General features: G+C 46.4%; 1 protein-coding gene across 1 annotated transcript; it reads left to right on the forward strand.

Moving 5' to 3' along the window:
* Positions 1-209: 209 nt before the first annotated feature.
* On the forward strand, positions 210-17,731 carry BAG3 (BAG cochaperone 3). Its single transcript, XM_079313149.1, has 4 exons — positions 210-709; positions 12,020-12,346; positions 14,462-14,842; positions 16,430-17,731. The coding sequence occupies exons 1-4, from the start codon at positions 542-544 to the stop codon at positions 17,201-17,203; spliced, it is 1,650 nt and encodes a 549-aa protein (XP_079169275.1). The 5' UTR covers positions 210-541; the 3' UTR covers positions 17,204-17,731.
* Positions 17,732-19,078: the final 1,347 nt, after the last annotated feature.

The following is a 19,078-nucleotide window of genomic DNA, read 5'->3' on the forward strand; positions in this document are numbered from 1 at the left end:
ACTGAGGACAGAGACACGCATTTGCAAAGCGCTGAGAAAGTTCAAGCCAGTTGAATCTGAACAACAGCGCCTGCCCACACCCTCTCTTGAGAAGCATTATTTTTTGTTGTTGATCAACCACAACCTCGAATTATCAGTCACGGGGCAGGGCGTTTCGGGGAGGAGCTTTGATCTTTGGCTCAGCGCGGGGCAGTGGGTCGGAGCTGCCTCGGAGGGCTGCGGGCTGCCCAAGGACGGGCCGGGGCAGGGCAGGGCGGCTGCATTCAGCCCGCGGTGAGCAGCCCTGCTCTCCCCGCACACAGAGCGGCTCCCGGGGCGCTCCCAGCGAGCCCTCCCCGGTACCCCGGGGGTCCGCCGAGCCGCGCCGGACACGGCCAGAAGTTTCCAGCCAGCGGCTCCTCCGCCGTCCCCCGCCCTCCTCCGCGTCCCGCCCCTCGTCCCTCCCCCGCCGCCGCCGTTTCCAGACAGTTCCAGCCCCGCGCCCCCGCCCCCGGCCCGGCGGATAAAGCGGCGGGCGCGGCCCCCCCGGCAGAGCCCCGCCATGAGCGCCGCCGCGCAGAGCCCGCCGCCGCCGCAGATGGAGGGCAGCGAGCCGCTGCCCCCCGGATGGGAGATCAAGATCGACCCGCAGACCGGCTGGCCCTTCTTCGTGGATCACAACAGCCGCACCACCACCTGGAGCGACCCGCGGCTGCGGGCGGCGCCGCAGGTAGGGCGGGCGGGGGTCCCGGCGGGGCGGGGGGGTCGGAGCGGCCGCGCTCCCCCCGTGCGTGGCGATGCGGTGAGGACAGGAGCTGCCTTTTGTCTCTGACGCACTGCAGTCCCTTTTTTGTGCATTCAATCATTTGATACCTCGGCCCTGTAATGTTTATTTAAAGTTGGTTAAGTCCTCCCGGCCTGCCAGGGGAGAGGTGAACCTGATTTATTTTTCAGCTGTGAACTGCCCGAGCTTTGGATGCCTTTAAAAAAGGAGAGATCTGGCTCGGACTCCGACTTGTATTTTCTTTCCCCGATTTCTTTTCTTTGGTCCCAAACTCTGCCGGCAGCTGCCGCTCCGGGATTGTTCCGAAGCACGCTCGGGGAAAAGCCGCATCTCAGTCCAAATATGTCCATGGAAGGAGAGCGCGGAGGGGAGAGCGGCCGGGGTTCTGTCAGAGTGACCCTTTCGGGTCAGGCTCTCCGGCTTTTGGGGAATACAGCCCATTCCTTGGGGGAACGCAGCCCTCTGACCCGACAGCGCGGCGGCTGTGGGCCGAAAGTGCTGGAAACTTGAGCCAAGTGGGATTTGCCTGGTGGGAAAGCGATTCCCCGGGGTCTCTGCGCGGAACATCGCGTAACTCCGGGCTGCTCCGCTCCCCTGCACTCCCGGGGTGTCCCTCCCGGCCGGGGGCTCGGGCATGTCCCGGGCACGGAGCTCCGCGGGGCTGGACCGGAGCCCGGCACCGGCGGCCGCCGGGAACGGGGGAGCCCCGGTGAACTGGGGGATACGGCAGGGATGGGGCCGGGGGAGCCCCGGTGACCTGGGGGGATATAACAGGGATGGGGCAATGAGAGCCCCGGTGAACTGGGGGGATATAACAGGGATGGGGCAATGAGAGCCCCGGTGAGCTGGGGGATATAACAGGGATGGGGCAATGAGAGCCCCGGTGAACTGGGGGGATATAACAGGGATGGGGCAATGAGAGCCCCGGTGAGCTGGGGGATATAACAGGGATGGGGCAATGAGAGCCCCGGTGTGCTGGGGGATATAGCAGGGATGGGGCAATGAGAGCCCCGGTGAACTGGGGGGATATAACAGGGATGGGGCCGGGGGAACCCCGGTGAACTGGGGGATATAGCAGGGATGGGGCAATGAGAGCCCCGGTGAGCTGGGGGATATAACAGGGATGGGGCAATGAGAGCCCCGGTGAACTGGGGGGATATAACAGGGATGGGGCAATGAGAGCCCCGGTGTGCTGGGGGGATATAGCAGGGATGGGGCCGGGGGAACCCCGGTGAACTGGGGGGATATAACAGGGATGGGGCAATGAGAGCCCCGGTGAACTGGGGGGATATAACAGGGATGGGGCAATGAGAGCCCCGGTGAACTGGGGGGATATAGCAGGGATGGGGCCGGGGGAGCCCCGATGAGCTGGAGACGGACTCGGGGAACAGCAGGGAAGCCGCTGGTGCGGCTGCACCCGACCTCTGTTGGAGGTTTTTTCTTCCCTTGCCTTATGTACAACGTGAGGAGTGCAGCGCACAAGAAGTGTTAATTATTTTACGAACTTACCGTTTCTTAAAATAGTAATTGCCCGGTTTGCGAGTGCAGACCGTGACTGAAAGCTCAGTGTGAGAGCAGCTGGCCTTGAAAAGGAAGGGACGTACTTCTGTAGCACGAATTAACCCCCTTTGCAGCTCTTTATGTGCTAGTTTGTTTGATCTATGAATAAATTCTAGTATTAATACACAGATCTTTGGAAAATGTAAATTGATAATAAGAATATTGAGACTAGCACAGAAAGTGTTTTCTCTCCTTTTTTGAAGGCACCTGCTAACACTGGCTGTTATGGTAGTAAAAATAAAAATAATGTGGTTTTTATAACCATAGAATGTACTTGAAAAGAAAAGTGTGCTGTTTACTCAAAGCCTTTTGTTCCAGGAATACCACTTGAGACTAACTCATTTAGTAGAGCAGTCTGATTCAAGCTGCTTTCAGTAATTATGTGAGGAGAGTTGGAAGCTGTCTGATGGATCAGCCCTCTGCTTGAGTGGGTGCCTGAAACAAAACAAATTTTCACCCCTATCTCCTGTGAAGTCTGTGGTAATGGAAAGTGCCTCTGTGCCTCTTCTGCCAACTGCAAGGGCTGTCACAGGTACAAAAAGCTACATCAGCTTTTGTGGGATACAGTCTTTTCCAAACAGGAAAATCTGTTATTCCTGGCTGTAAGGAGGAATGTGTGCTTTGGGTTTCTTCACTTAGAGACAAAGATGCCTCTGGAGATGAACTGTTGATTTTTGGAAGTTCCTATCTAAAAGTCCTGCAGTTTATGGTGGTAGAGATGTTGTGTGTAAGTGCTTTCACAGAGCCATTTATCAGAGCCTGGAGTTAAATGTATGTGATGGAATTCATGGACAGCTGCTGAAATCATCAGTTTGAGTACCAGAGCATTTCTCAAGAACAGGTACTAGTTAGCAAAAGAATCTTAGAATCAGGCCCAAGGAAAATATTTCCTAAATATTCTCTTAGCTAGGCAATGCCAAGGAAGGCAAATTACCCACTGACATTGAATTTCAAATCCTGCAAGGATTTTTGAAGACATCAGGCTTCTGTTGATACCTAAACAGGTAGGAAGGACATAACCACAAATAAAAGCAAAAAACCAAATTTGATGGGGAGAGCTTTCTGATTCCCTTCATTCTCAGCTTAGCTGAAGTGAGAGCTTGGGGCTTTTAGAAATGATGTGAGAATCACAAAAGTTGACTGCATCTGTCAGACTTCATGCACCTTTTCAAGGATGATTATACAAACTTGTGCTGACTCCATCACTGCATTGCTTTTGCTGAAATCTGACAGTGAAATTAGCAACTTTTTACCACCTTTGAAGTGGTCTTGCTCTATATCTACCAATATTGTGTGATTGTTTGCTCCTTTCTGAAGAGATTAGGCAATGAAATGAGGTGTTACACTGTCAGTGGGCAATGGCTGGAGCACAGATCTAGGGCTAACTGGGTTTTTCTACTGGAGTAAGAATGTAGCTGAGGCAGTGTCATAATAAAGTCCTGTTGTTCCCAAGTGCTTGATCTTGGTCTTCTCACTTACCCAGGCTTAACATCAGTGCAGCCATGCTGACTGCAGTAATCTGTGCCAGATACATAATCAGGTAAAAGTTGAAGTGGCTCTTCTGAAATTTTAACCCATGACAAAGGCATTTTAAAGCAACAAAACCAGACCTTGGCTTTGCATTTTGATCTGTATTTTAGGTGTGTTTGTGAAATCAGATGGCTCTCTGCTATTTTTTCATTCAGTCTGGCCCTTTTTGTTTTTACCCATGTAAAGGATGGGTGTCGTTCTTCATGTTTATTTCTCTTACATGTAAGAAATCACTGCAGCATAAGGATGGATTGGGGAGCCCTTCATGAGAAAAAGGGAAAAAATCTTATGATGTTTCAGTGAGAAATAAGGGATAACTTTGCAAGTGACAAAAATTATTTATTAATGAAGCTTCTTGGTAGGCTAATGATTTTCTTTCAAGGATCTGATTAATTAACAGTAAGACATTTATGAAGCAAGATACAATCAATACTGCAAAGATGTATGTACATCTAGTAAAAAATGTGTTTACTAGCAGTGTCACTCTTCCTTTTTTTTTAAAATATAATTACTGATTTCCTATGCTTATTTGTTGTAGTTGTTTTCTGTGCTAACTTAGGGTATCAGAGCTCTGCCTACTTCCTGCAGGATTGTCTTATGACATTAAATTAGTAACTTGGTGTTCCTCAAAGTGTTGATAAAAATAGATTGTGTATAAAGAAGAAAACAAAGAAGGTTTGTATAGGTATTTATTGATGCCCCTTTGAAGTGTTATTTCCACATTATTCTCTGGGAAATATAATGCAGCTAAAAATAAACCAAAGGAATTGACTGTGCTGAGCCTGGCTGATGGATATTGAAGTGATCAATAGCTCACTGGTGCCTTGGGTTTGAGATAAAAGCTGCAGCAGCCAGGCACGAGTCAGGGAGCAGCCATAAAAGTGATCTATGATCAGTATTGGCTGCAGCAATGAGTGCACAGGCCTAAACAAAGGAAGAAGAAACCATCTCACCCTGCTGCTGATGCTTCATTGGGGAACAACTGACTACACCTAAGTTTCCATCCTCTCCCTTCATGGCTGCTGCATCTCTTTTCTCTCTGCTTCCCCAAATAAATCTGAAGTCACGCAGTTCGCATCTCTTTAGCAGTGGGCTTATTTTTGAGCACTGACTTCTCATGGTCAAGTTGACTGAAAAATCCTTGGTAGACCAAATTAGAAATTGCATTGAGAGGTCAGAACAGCCTCTCTGAAGCTGTCCCTCTCACAGTGGTTTTCCTCAGGGGAAGGGAATGTGAGGTCAGCTTAGTTACGATTAAAGTCTCTTCCTCCTGCAGTGTTTTTACATTTCTAATGCTGCTGTGCATTCTGGCTGGCTAATAAGTTAGTTACTGGATTTAAAAGGTACTTCACAGAAAAGGCTTAATAGGTAGCAATGGTAAAATCATCAGTAGGGGATTTTTTTGGAGGGTTGTGTCCTGGCTTTGCCCAGATTCCCTGCAGCTGTTTGATGTAGTTATTTAAAGCTCCCCCTGACAGGACATGGTGAGCAGGGAGTTAACTTATGGACATATCAATTAACCTGAGAACAAGGGGTGGGTCTAATCAGAAATAAGAGACAGGAACATGGAGAAGTGATACTGGAGATAATGCAAGAGGAAAAGCAGGGAAGGTGTTGCAGGGCTCTGTGTAACTCCTGGCACCGAGTTCCTCTAAAGGACAAAGGAAGAATACTTGTGCCAGGTGGCAGCATTCTTACCTAGGAACTGTATTTTTAACACTTGTGTGCACAGGCAGAACTTTTCCATGACTACGTGGCAAAAATAGAATTGTTCCCACTTGAGCCATGATAAGGCAGGTAACAATCCAGTATGCTTTGGGCTGTGCAGGCAGAATCACTCTGTAGGTAAGCTGTGCCAAGGTAAAGGTAAAATGTAAGTTAAAAGAAGTGGCTTGTTCACACAGATCACATTTCTTAATTACAGGCAAAAGGAAAAATGCTGTGTCTTAAATGTGTTGCAGGAGCTGTTGGTTTGATTATTTCTATTTTTCCTTCTTGGTTTTATAGACAGGAAAATCAGACATGGGGTGGGGAAGAGACTTGTCTGGTACCATCCAGTGGACCAGGTAGCACAAAAATGTGGGGTTTTTTTAATGGCTGATGGCAAAGCCTTATAATTAATAAATGGGGTGCAATGTAGCAAGTGCTTTTATAGTGTTGGAAAATTGCTCTTTAAGGAAGTGAAGTCAGAAAGCTGTGTACAAAATGAAATTTTAGATGAAAATGTGGAACCTGACTATAAACTGAAATTCATAGCCCACTCTTCAACCATTATCTGCTTGTTCTTTTTTTCAATTTTTTTTATGAGGCATTGTTTTGCTAATTTTTGAGGCTTGTACTTTCTGATGTATTTCAGATTCCTGGGTCATAACTAACAGAAAAGCAGCAGTTTGACCACCTGCTTTTTAATAATGAGGCAGTGACCAGAAATAACTGAATAAAGTGTCATTCTCATCACCCTTGACAAGGATATTTGTGTTAGTGCTCTAAAGGGCTTTTCTCTAACTCCATCCACTAAAGCTGGTGGGTGGGTGGTTGGTGATCCCAGCTCTCCAAGAGCTCTCTGCTCCTCGGAGCAGTCATTGTTTCTTTCTCAGACATGTTCAGTTTGGCCCATGGGTGCTTTCAGTGCCAGCTTCCACTCATGGGCACACAGGGCAGGTGTTGTCATGTTTTGCCAAGGCATTTTAGCTTCTGAAAGAATCCTCCTAGTGATTAAAAGAGGACAGGTTTTGTTCCTGCAACAAGATTGATCTGCAAGATAGCCAACATATTTTCTCCAGTAAGGTTCTCTCTTGTGAAAAGCTTAGGTTTAGTTTTCTCCTTCAGTTTTTACTAGTGTTTATTTATTTCTAATGGCATGGGTTAGAGCAAATGTTAATGTAATACTTGTATAATACAACTTGGTAATTACAAGAGAGAACAAAAGGCCTGTTTGCCTACACATGTGTATGTTGGGAAATAAAACTCAGCATTCAGCAAGTAGAACATCAAAAGCAGCTTGGCCTGTAATTGGGTTACATGATGCATCTGACACCAGGGTCTACTGAGACAGCTCATGCAACTAAGCTTATTCATGGTTTCCTTCAGTCATTAGCTAATGATATCTTGCTCAGATGCCTATGTGCTCAGTCTATATATTTAAGCACAAACTGTGAGTAAAAGGGTGAGAATGCAAATGTCTGCAGCAGCTGAGGCAGGGCTGGAAGAAGTTTGGAGTCAGCACTGAGAGTAAATCACTGGGTTCCTTCCAGCTCGTGTAGTTCTCTGGGAAGTGTTGGTAAAACCCAGCTCATGCTGATGTTGTGCTATTAATACATTCAAACACACAGCACTGGTGAGGAACTTCTTAGAAATACTTGGGATATGTTGATTTCCATTGGTAGCAAAGCTAGTGTAGTACTCTTGTAGTTTATGCAACAGACAAAGAAAGAAGGTCTGGCCAGAAGTAAAGTAAAAGTGAATGTGGAATCTAATTCCAGTAGTTAAAATTTTGCCTTTCTATGACAAAAAAGGTTTTTTTTCTCTAGTAAATAGAACAGTTATTTCATTCTTAATTTGAATACTGGGTGCCACTGTTTGGGTTTTTTGGTTATTCATGGCAATTTCTGATAAAATACAGGTTTGAGCAAGTGTGTGGACAAAACTTGCTTATGTCACTCATTTTGGTTATATTGCTGTATTTAATTGTGAAAGAACAGAATCATGCTATTCCTTTCTTCCTAAATATATAGGATTTGGGCTTAAAGTTATAAAAGGTGTGTTCTCAATTAAGATTTTTGTAAGATTTTGTACTGGTATTTTCTCAGTCATTTGAACAACCAGAAGAATTGTTTGCCTGGTACTCAATAGCAGCAGCTTACTTAGGAGCTCAGAAAAATACTGGAGTCAGTGGACCATCTGTTGGCATATAGAAAATTGTTTAATCTCTTGGCAGTGTTGGTAAATTTTGTTTTTCCCTTGCTAGATTATATTTACAAAGCAAGTACAATTTAAATACTTGCACTGCTGCTCTGCAAGAGCTACAGGGGAGCTACATTTGTGAATAAAGTGCTTTACAGACTTAAATGACTGTACTACTGTACTGCAAATAACATCAGTACAGGCTAAGAAAAATGCAAGAATGTGATGGCAGCAAAGGAGGCTTTCAGGCTTTACTCTGTAAACTATTTTAGTATTAAAGGAATTAAAATTGTATTATGTAAAGATCTCAAAAGGGAGATTCTGAATTTGATAGAACTATTCAAGTAATTTAACATGAACACAGAATATTTTGGCAAACTTAATTTGAATGGTAGAGCCATCTGGAAAACTCCAGTGGCAATTTGCTGGCATCAGCAGTGACTGAATTTGCAGGTTTCTGTGTTTGAGTCTGGAATAACACTTGAGCAGGCTTGGGGCACACTATCCATTATCCCCTCCAGGTAGTGCAGCTGTACTGGCAATCCTGGTGCAAGGTTGTGCTTTTGCTCTTGCTGTCCTTTTTTTTCATTGCAGCAGCTCATGGCTTCAGAACTCACTTAAAACGGGAGCGAGTTGGAGGATTTTAGTGTCAGTCTGACAGTGCCCTTCCCACGGGAAGCCAGCACTAGGATGTGGGGGTATGAAGTGTTTTTTCCAGTTGCACAACTCGTGCTGGCTGCACCTTTATTTATCCTGGTGATGGCCTCACAACAAACGCGGGTCCTGCTCTGGGAGGAGAGAGCGCTGTCGCTGCCCCAGCAGCTCTGCAGGCACAGCCACCGTCCCTCTGCAGCTGGGACAAACCCTCTTTGCCAGGCTGTCAGCACTTGCCCCAGCACCTCCTGAACTGCTGCACTGGGTTGGAGCTCCTGAGGGCATTTCGGGCTTCCTGAAATCTTGGCTAGAGTTGTTGTGCAGTTTTTGCATTTTTGTGCTCCTTCCTTTTGTGGGATTCTCTGTCTTCAAGGTGAATGAAGTGTGTGATCACAGCTGGGATTGGTGATGGTCAGTCTTGGTACTTACTGAAAATTAGTTGATACTCCACTGCTTGTAGCTACTCTCAGTTTTAAGGAACTTCTTGTTTTCTTAGATGAGGGCAGGAGAAATTTGCTTAGATTTGTTTTAAATCAGAAACCTTAGTTGGGTTCATTTTTTTTCCACGCTTAAACTGGGAAGGGTGATGGATTAAGACTTGCATTCATTTGGGCATTTCTCTTTGTGCAGATTGGAGTTAAATGTGAGCTCTGTACTTTTTCTAGGTAACAAGTTTGTTCATGTAACAAGCAACAACTGCATGGTTTTGAAGGCAAATAAAATAAAAAAACGGCTACTTTTTGTTGTGCTGGCTGTGCTGTGGAATTAAAGCATTAGGGGGAAACCTGTGAGTTTCTTTAATGTAGTGTTAAAATAAGTTTTCCAGAGCTTGATTCCATTCCTCCCCATTGCCACAGTGTCCTCAGGCACACCTGAGCTTCTCCTGAATTCTCTTCCCGAACCTGTTTGCCCAGGCTGGAAACACAGGCTCTCCTGCACAAAACAGAACTGCTTTAGCCAGAAGTTTGGGGACAGGGACACTGGGATCTGCACGCACTCCCTGCTGTCAGATTCTCACCAAATACAGACCTGAACCACTGGCAGCATCTCTTTGAACCCAAGGGCTCCTTAGTGGTGTCATTCCCTGCCATGGGAGTTTCGGAATACCTGGATTGTATGTGTTTGTGAATGTTGGGCAGTGGGAAGAAAAGAAACAGGGAAGAAAGAATGTTAAAGATGTGGTGATACAAAGTGGCTAATGTAGGCAACTGTTTGTAGAGTTAAGTATTAATTAAGTGTTGAAGGGGACAATGTAGATCAGGAAGTGCAATTGTGATGAGAGCACCTTTCCTAAACCTGATCTGTGCCTCGGGGCCACGGATGGTGGGAAAAACAAGGACGCTGTGTTTGTTCTTTTACCGGGGGCTGGTCCAGTATGACTGCACAGTCGAGGCCTCTGTGGTTAGACCTGACTACAGGGGAAAAAAGCCTGCAACAAAGGACAAGTTGGAAATACTAACTTTCCACAGGAGCAGCAGGTGTTGTCTGAAGCTGTAAGAATACATGAGGAATCATGGGAGTATAGTCTATTAAAAAATAGAAAGCAACAAAACAAAAAACCCCAAAGTATTGACAGAAGCTTTAACTTAATTTATAAACTGGATCCTTTGAAAAAGCAGTCCAACCTGATTTTTGCTTTGGGTCTGGGCTGCCTCTTTGTATCTGCTAGCAGGGCTTAAGTTGCAGTGGCAGATTTCTCAGACTGCTAAGAAGGTTCAAAACAAGGGCAGCCTCGCAGGTCTGGACATGAAAACAAGGGAGGGGAAGGCCATGGCTGGAGTCTTTCGGGGGGTTTGTGGAAGGTGGGGGAAGTGGGACACTGTCCATGTTGAATGATTTATCATTGACTGGAGGCATTATCCCCAAACGGAGCCATTAAAGACAATGCAGACCCCAAAACCCGTACTCCCTTCTGGGCTGTGCACCCGGGCGGAGCTCTGGCTGGCAGCCTCTCATGCTGAGCACCTGTAGGTGCTGCTGGCCCAGCCAGCTCCCAAAGCCTTGCCGCGGAGCCGCTGGAAGTTGGGGAATCTCCCTTTCCTAGCGGCGGGCAGGGGCGGGGGCTGCTCGGTTGGTGCGGAGTGCCCCGGCCAGGAGCACCGCGGTGCCGCTGCCCGCAGGAACCGGCGGCTCCGGCACGGCCTGGCCGCGCTGCCTGCTCAGCACACCTCTGATTGATATTCCAGCAAACGCAGCTTGCTGACATAACAGCGTGTTCCTCTGAACCCTGGCGGAGCTGTGGGGCCAGGTGGAAGCGAAGTGCTGTTGGTGTGGGGGGTTCTGAAAGCCCCCGGGCAGTCGGAGTGGAGCAGAGCACTGTGGTTTCCTGGTAGGGTGAATTTAAAATGACTCATCCCTAGATCCCGGTGCAGACGTTGGCATGAGATCATCCCTGCTCTGCAGCTGGGAAAGCCAACTTCAGATTGCTTCTCTCTGCGAACTTTCTAGTGCCTCTTCTAGAGTTCTTCCTTTGTGGAGGGTTTTTTTTTTTTTTTTTTCAAATGAGTAAAAGGAAATGGAACAATGAGGCTCAGACTTTGAACTTGTTCTTTTCTGTGTTTTTTTTTATTAGTTTATGTAAACAACAGCCTCTATTCTCTGCAGTTTTATTGCTAAGAAGAATTCTCAGAAATCATTTTTTGAGGTGATACTATCTTATAGGAAAAACACTTATAATCTGGTTGGTAAAATAGTGAATTCCTGATGAATTAGTGTGTTAATGGGTACAGGAGCAACATGAAATATTTTTGCAGCTTAAACACCTCTTTAAAAATAGGGTTTCCAACACTTGCACCATATGTCCCCTTATTAAATTCTCCTCTTACTGAATAATGACATTACCCTCTGAATGACAGAGGTGCTTGTTATATGATCTGACTTAGAGATACATCTGGAACTTGGCCCTTGCGGGGTCTCAAAATAGAATGACCGATGCAGGAAGAACTTACTGCAGGACTTGTGAGGGCTCTTAGTACAAGCCACTTCCAGCCTTGCCAGAGCTTTGACATTGTCCAGTGAGTGTGCTCAGACAACACAGGGATTTTTAAAACTTGCTTTTCAGTGTTTTCCTCTTTGTTGAGCTATCCTGTCTTCCTGTTCCCTCTCCATCAGTATTTACTGAACCAGATCCCTCTTAGCTGGAAGTGAATACATTTTCAGTGTGCAGTGTCAGTATCTCTTCAAATAGCCAGTGGGAAGAGTGATAACAAGAAAACTTGTGCTTCTGTTTGGATTAGTCTTCCTTGCAAGTGTCTTTTCATATGTAGCAGAGATGTGTTGTGAGAGGAAATGTCTTTGGTCCCATCAGTACTGGTTTGAATTGGATGAGCTCCCTCTGTAGAGTGTGGTCTGGTGGCTAAGTGCTAGTGATGCATGATAAATAAGACATCCAGGTGGAATTAGGCAGATATTTCAAAGCACAAGTGAATGCTTATGAGAAGTGGGGAGGAAGTTAAAAAATCTGCTTGTCTGCAGCATTGTCACCTGCTGTCGGCTGCCCTGCAAAGAGAGGCTCTGAGCTCCCCATGCACAGCCCATGCTGCTTTTAGGACAGACCTTTAGGGCAGCTTTCTCTTACCAACAAGTGCTCTGTGCTGTGTTCCCTTGCAGGAAGGCCAGTCCTCAGCAAATGGCCCATCTCGAGAGAGCCCCAAGCAGCCGGCGGCGCGAGAAGGACACGCGGGCTACCCCAAGCTGCGGGCGGGCTACATCCCCATTCCCGTCATCCACGAGGGCGTGGACGGCCGGCAGCAGCACCCCTGCTTCTCCTGCCCGCAGCCAGGGCCCCAGAGGTACAAGGCAGAGGCCGTGCCCAGCCCGGGCCAGGCTCAGCCGCCCCCCAGGGGTGCCTATGGTGGCCCCGAGTCGCCGGCGGAGGCCGATAAACAATGTGGACAGACACCGGCAGCTGCGGCGCCGGCCGCGCACGGACCCGAGGTGAGGCTCAGCCTGCTGCCGGGCTCAGCCTGGGCCGGGCTCAGCCTGGGCCTGGCTCTGCCTGGGCCTGGCTCTGCCTGGGCCGGGCTCTGCCTGGGCCGGGCTCAGCCTGCTGCCGGGCTCAGCCTGCTGCCGGGCTCAGCCTGCTGCCGGGCTCAGCCTGCTGCCGGGCTCAGCCTGCTGCCGGGCTCAGCCTGCTGCCGGGCTCAGCCTGCTGCCGGGCTCAGCCTGCTGCCGGGCTCAGCCTGCTGCCGGGCTCAGCCTGCTGCCGGGCTCAGCCTGCTGCCGGGCTCTGCCTGGGCCGGGCTCAGCCTGCTGCCGGGCTCAGCCTGGGCCTGGCTCAGCCTGCTGCCGGGCTCTGCCTGGGCCGGGCTCTGCCTGGGCCGGGCTCAGCCTGCTGCCGGGCTCAGCCTGGGCCTGGCTCAGCCTGCTGCCGGGCTCAGCCTGCTGCCGGGCTCAGCCTGCTGCCGGGCTCAGCCTGCTGCCGGGCTCAGCCTGCTGCCGGGCTCTGCCTGGGCCGGGCTCAGCCTGCTGCCGGGCTCTGCCTGGGCCGGGCTCAGCCTGGGCCGGGCTCAGCCTGCTGCCGGGCTCTCAATGTCACACGGGCAGCTCAGCCTTGGGAAAGCCCAGCTCGCCTCAGGACTGTGTTTTCCCAACACTTCCAGAGTACTGGAAGTGCACAGTCGTGGCAGTATAAGTATGGATGGGATTTTTCTAGCATCGCCCAATTCTGTTCTGGAATGATTCTGCAGAGAGAAATGCAGAGCTGAGCAGGCCCTGTGGCAGGGGAGGGCTGTTTTAGGGTTTGTAAGGGTTCCCCCACAAGTGGAGGATGCAGACAAGTCTCTTGTGTTCTGTGCCATGAGTCAAACTGGGTGAACAAAGTGAGAGAGACAAGTGTCCAGTCAGCTAACAACCCAGGCCACTTCAGAAGATCTTTGCTTCCTAATTACAAATTTCAGTTGTATGTAATGGATTTGCATACATGCAGATTTAAAAGTGATTTGTAAAGTATTTTTGTCCTTCAGTGGCATGTGAAAATATTTTCAGACTATGAGCTTCTTTGAAAAAAAGTCACCCTGCTTGTTTTGCATTTCAGAAGATGGGATTTTTGGCCTGCTCTCTGTACAGAATTAGCAAATTTGTATTCTTGTAATATATGGAAATATAAGCCTCATTTTTATTCAAAGTAAGATGAGCAGGAAATTCAGCCTTCACCAAGGTGAAAACATATCAGGTCTGTAATTCAACAGTGGTGGCATTTTCTCTGGAACCTATTTGGAGTTTGAAGAATGTAATTAAGATCCTGTGGCAGGTTTCTCAGCTGTCTTGACTAACCATGCCTGTCCATGCACTACCTGGACAAGAGGCTCAGTTTTTCCTTCTCCCAGCTCTGGACAGCTTTGTCTTGTCTGCAGAGTGTTGGTGGCTCTAAACTGCACATCAGCAGTGCCACTGATGGGTGCTGTAATCCAAACCATCATTTATTTATTCAAGGTTCCATGGGCAGCTGAGCAGTTTATCAGCTCCAAAAGAGAGGCCTTGTTCCCCTTGTCTCCTGCCTTGCCTGCCCTCTCCTCTCACAGCTTCAGTCTGGCCTTTCACAGGAGAGTGGGCAAAGGGGAATTAGCCATGTCTGCATTACCAAATTAATGACATGCTCTAAAAAAAAAAAAAAAAAACACCCAACAAAACATACAAAATCAGTTTGTGTGGCCAGGATCAGAAGTCAGTGTTGTATGCTCTTAGGGGTTTGGGTTTGTCTCTAATGTGAAATTTGTTTGCTTAGCTTCAGTTTACCTCAAATTTAGCAGGTTTAGACAGGAACAGCCATGCAAAAGCAGCAAACATTCTGACTGAGCATCCACTCCCTGCTCATTTCAGGGCTGGGAATGCTGTAACTCAGGTTTCTACTTGTTATAATGATGCTCTCACAACTTATGTGGTTTGTCTAATGAGGCTCTTGGCCAAAAAATCCAGGGAAATGGAGTCTTTGCATGCCGGAAACACAGGTTCAGTTTCTATCACGATTGCCCCCTTTTCTCTTTAGAAATGAAAAGTCCTGTGAGCACACAGTGGTTAACATTTAATAATGGATTTTTATTTTCATGGCAGCCTCAACCTCCTGGAGCATCCGACCCTCCAACAGCTTCCCCTCAGACCTCTGGCAGAGCCAACGCGGGGAGCCACCCGCTTCCTCGGGGTTACATCCCAATCCCTGTGATCCATGAGAACATGCCAAGGCAGCCAGCACAGGCCTACCACCAGGCACAGAAGACCCACTACCCTGGCCAGCAGAGCGAGTTCCAGGCCCACCAGCCCGTGTTCCACAAGATCCAGCCGGAGGAGAGGGAGCCCCGGGCGGCGCGGGCGCAGTCCCCGTTCAGAGTGGCGCAGAGAGGCGCCGGCAGCCGCGAGAGCTCCCCGGCCAGGCTGAGCTCCCAGGTGCAGCCCCCAGCTCCCATCCGAGTGCAGACTGTAGTAGACAGACCCCAGGTATGTAGAGTGGGAGAGTGAGTCACCTGCCAGGGACCTGAGGGTGGCTAGAGCTGGAAAATGAGCTTGTACTAGCACATACATGAAAGCACGTAAAGCAATCGCCACTGCTGGATTTAAACAGACTGGAAGATCCTGAGATAAGCAGCAAGTTGCCTTTCCACCTGTCAGGACTGTGGTGGATCACTGAAATATGATTTAACACACGATTTAATCTTCTCTTGTCAGAGTATAATTTGGTGTAATTGCACTGAGGTCACTGATGTTGCATTATGTTTATGAGAAGAAAACCAGGTCTGTGAGATTTGGGACATCCATGTAAATATACTTCAGTGATGTCTCAGAACCATTTAGGGGATAGCATCAGATGCACAAAGTAATTTCTGCTGTGAAGAAAGAGGATAAGCAAAATCCAGAGCTTTTCATTCTTCTGACTTGAAGCATGTTCTTGGTCACAGAACCTGCTGCTGATTGATTATTTTTTTCCATGTTAGAATTCTTACTAAAACTACAATTGAAAGGCTACTGGGAATTAGACAAACTGTGAGTGTGTGGAAGGGGGTATGTACAGAAACAAGCCTTCATTTCCTCTCTAGAGGCTTTTCACATTAAAAATGACAGGAGCAGAATTAGGTTAATAGTTTTGACAACCCAGGCTGGGACAAAACAATGAAGACTCAAGGAAGACTCAAGATTTAATGGCATATTCTAGGTCAGTGCTAATTTATTTTTGTGGGTGAGAGTTTGCACTCCCTAATCAAATTTTGTTTAACAGGTAAAGCAGTAACAGACTTTCAGTGCAGACCATTTAGGTATTTATTTTAAATAAAATACAGATGCTTTACTCCAGCTATTTAAATCCATAAGAGCTGGATTTATTATTTTTCAAAATCATGTGCCCAAGTGAGTAAAGGGGGTGTCAGGGCGAGGAAAATGCGGATCTCGTAAGTTTCAGTTTTCTGCTAGGATTTCAAAACTAATCTCAATTTCAAGAGGTTTCTGATTGGGTGATTTAAAACTGGAGTAATCCCAAGGATAGTCTCTAATCACTACAGTGTAATAAGATTGACACAGTAACCTCTCCATGGAAATAGGTTAAAGATTAAAAATAAGCACTTACAAAAAAAGGTATGCCCTGAAAACAGGGATTGGATGAGAATAGCCCAAGATGTGATTAAAACTCAGCAAAGTAGTTGGCTTTTCAAGAAAGATAAGCCCTTAATTAGTGAAACAGGGGCTGAAATCTTGGCTGTGTTAGTCAGTTGCAAGAAATCTAACTGATTTAAATTAGGTAAAGGCTTTGCTCAAAAGTCCTGTCTTTTAAAAATGCATATGGGGATGATTTTATTGAGCATGGGCAGGATTTGGTGGGTTGAAATTTAAAGTTTGAGAGAGTTTATTGGTGACAATAGCTGCTCAGGACAGTTTCAAAACAGTAAAATTCTGCAACACTCAGGAAAGATTAATCATCTTGTATGTGTGAAATTGCACTGCTAGGAGTACAGAAAATTAGGTGTTAGATTACTTGTTCTTTAGAGGGAAATCAGGAGTGCTGTTTCTCAACACAAACCTTGCCTTGCTCACCAGGTTTCTCAGCAACAAGTCCCAGCTCAGGAGCCACCAAGACCAGCCCCTCCTCCTGAAATGAAGCCTGAAAACAAGGCAGCCCCACCACCTGAAACAGAGGCACCCTCCACGTATATCCCAATCCAGGTCACCCACCAAGAACCAGATCCCAAACCAGCCCCCCAGAAGGCTCCAGCCATGGCAGAAAAAGCTGATAAAAAGGCTCCTTCCCCAGCCAAGGCTGCTCCCCCCCAGGAAAAGCCTCCTCCTGAAGAAGCGGCGCCGCCGAAGACGATGGAAACAGGAGAACCTCAGAAACATCCTGGTGTTTTGAAAGTGGAAGCAATTCTGGAGAAAGTACAAATGCTTGAGCAGGCAGTCAACTCCTTTGAAGGCAAGAAAACTGACAAAAAGTACTTGATGATTGAAGAGTATTTGACCAAAGAGTTGCTAGCCCTAGACTCAGTGGACCCTGAGGGTCGTGCAGATGTGCGCCAGGCCAGGAGAGATGGTGTGAGGAAGGTCCAGACCATTTTGGAAAAACTTGAACAGAAAGCAGAAGATGTCCCAGAACCTGTTCAAGTTGATGGACTTCAGCCAAATTTGCCAGAGCCTAAGCCACCACAGGAAATCATGGAGATTGAACCTGTGGTAGTCAAGAGCAAGGGAGATAGCAGTAATAAAAATGCTAAAGAGGAAACCAAAATGGAAAGACATCAGCCTGAAACCAAGGAAGAAGTGTTTACCAATCTTGCCACTACGACAAACACATCCAATAACCCAACTGAACCATAGCCACGTGCTGGAGTCAAAATCTCTCAGACTTAAAGTGTGTTTAAGTGAATTTTAAGTTGCATGCATTTCCGGAGCTCTTTTCAGCTGGTTTTAATCAACATAGCAGCTTGGGACACAGTAAACACTTTGTGGGGAAAGGAGGGAGCTAGAAAGAAAGTGATGCATTTATCCTTTATTCTTACACTATGTAAAAGACATGTTTCAAAAATAAACCCTGTACATTAATTGCTTTTAGATCAGCTGAATGGAAAAGAAAAATGACTTCAGGGTTAATATTGATGCGTGTTGTTGAAGGTGTATTCTTTTGCAGGTGATTTTTGTAAAATCAGTGGCCTGCATTGTCAGAATACCAGTCCTCCTACAAGTATAGCCACTCTTAACAGTAATGTTTTTACTTTTAATGTTCACAGTTGGGCACTTTAAGTAATGATGGATAGAAAGTGTGTAAGAAACTGTAGGGATATTTATATGTGTGCAGGACTTCAATGCTATATTTTAAGAGGGAAATAAAATAATATGGAAGCCTAATTTAGTCTTGTGATTTTATAAGCTGGAACTGTAAAGGTAATAATTGGCTCTAAATACACTCTTTTGAACACAGATTTGTTAGTGCAGCATTATAGTTGAAGTCTGACATCTGTTTTCTCATCAAGGCAAATACATGCCTTTCTCTATTCATGTCCTCCCTTCTGATGTTGTTGCTGTCACACCTATGGATTGAGAAAGGAATTTTCCTGAGCATTTCTGCCCCCTCACCCTGGAAGTCTCCATTTAACAGAAATGTTTGTAACATTGAGATCTGTGGTTGTCTTGCAGAAATTTCCAGATCTTAACTTCTTCTGCAAAGTCATTATTATTTTATTAACAACTATGGAGTTTTGCATGCAGAAGTATACTTTTATTGTATTTAGAAATACATTTTGTATTCATAGAGTCAGTAGGATTCCTCTCACTTTAAGTTTTAAGCAATGCTTTGTTCCAAGAGACTAGAAATTTGCACTTAAGCATGGGAGATAAACAATTTTGCATGCAAAATGAAAGATCAGTGCAGGGGAGGAAGGGTTCCTAACTAAAACCAGAAGTTACACTTGACTAGTTAATTTTACAAATGCAAATTTTCTTTCACCTGATAGCATGTTTGTGGCATAGAGCCCCAAATTTATGAATACCAAAACAGATCTGCTCAAGGCAATTGATCACTTACTGAGCTACACTTAGAATCATGAGAGTGGATTTGAAATAAGGTTTAAACTCATCTGAAAATCTCTTCTTTTTAAGAGCTAGGTTGAGAGTGGTCATTGAGAAACTGTCACTCTTTATTTTAAAGTAACAATATAGCATGTAAATTGTACTGCAATATGTGTAGCATCTGGGCTGTGAACTGTCTGCTTAGTTGTAGGTAGGAGGTTGATGTGTCTTCCAGGTTCATTTTCATAGCCAATTGCACTGTGTGAGAATACACAATGTCATGTAACCTTTTTGGCTGCTCCAGCTTTGGGAGCAGCATTTGAGGCATTCTAGAAGAAGAGGTGTGAAAGTTCAGCTGCCTGCATAATTCCTGCATGAACTCACTTCAGTGGCACATTGCTCATGCAGGGTTACATTTCAGCTGAGGACATGTATCTGACATCATATAACAAAAATACTTAAATTGAGGGAAATCAGCTGTGGATTTTTAGAACTGAGCTCTCTAAGCAAAGTCTGTGGGAGACATTAGACCCTATCTCTTAATGATTTCTCTTAGACTAGTAAAACAATCCAGATCAAAACCACCTCATTAACTGAGGTGGCACAGTATAAATTAGGATTATAGTCTTAAAAATCTAATATTTACAGGAAGCTAAACAGGTGCTAGATTTTTAATACATGTCATTT

Source organism: Erithacus rubecula (assembly GCF_903797595.1).
Source record: "Erithacus rubecula genome assembly, chromosome: 9".
Classification (NCBI taxonomy): domain Eukaryota; kingdom Metazoa; phylum Chordata; class Aves; order Passeriformes; family Muscicapidae; genus Erithacus; species Erithacus rubecula.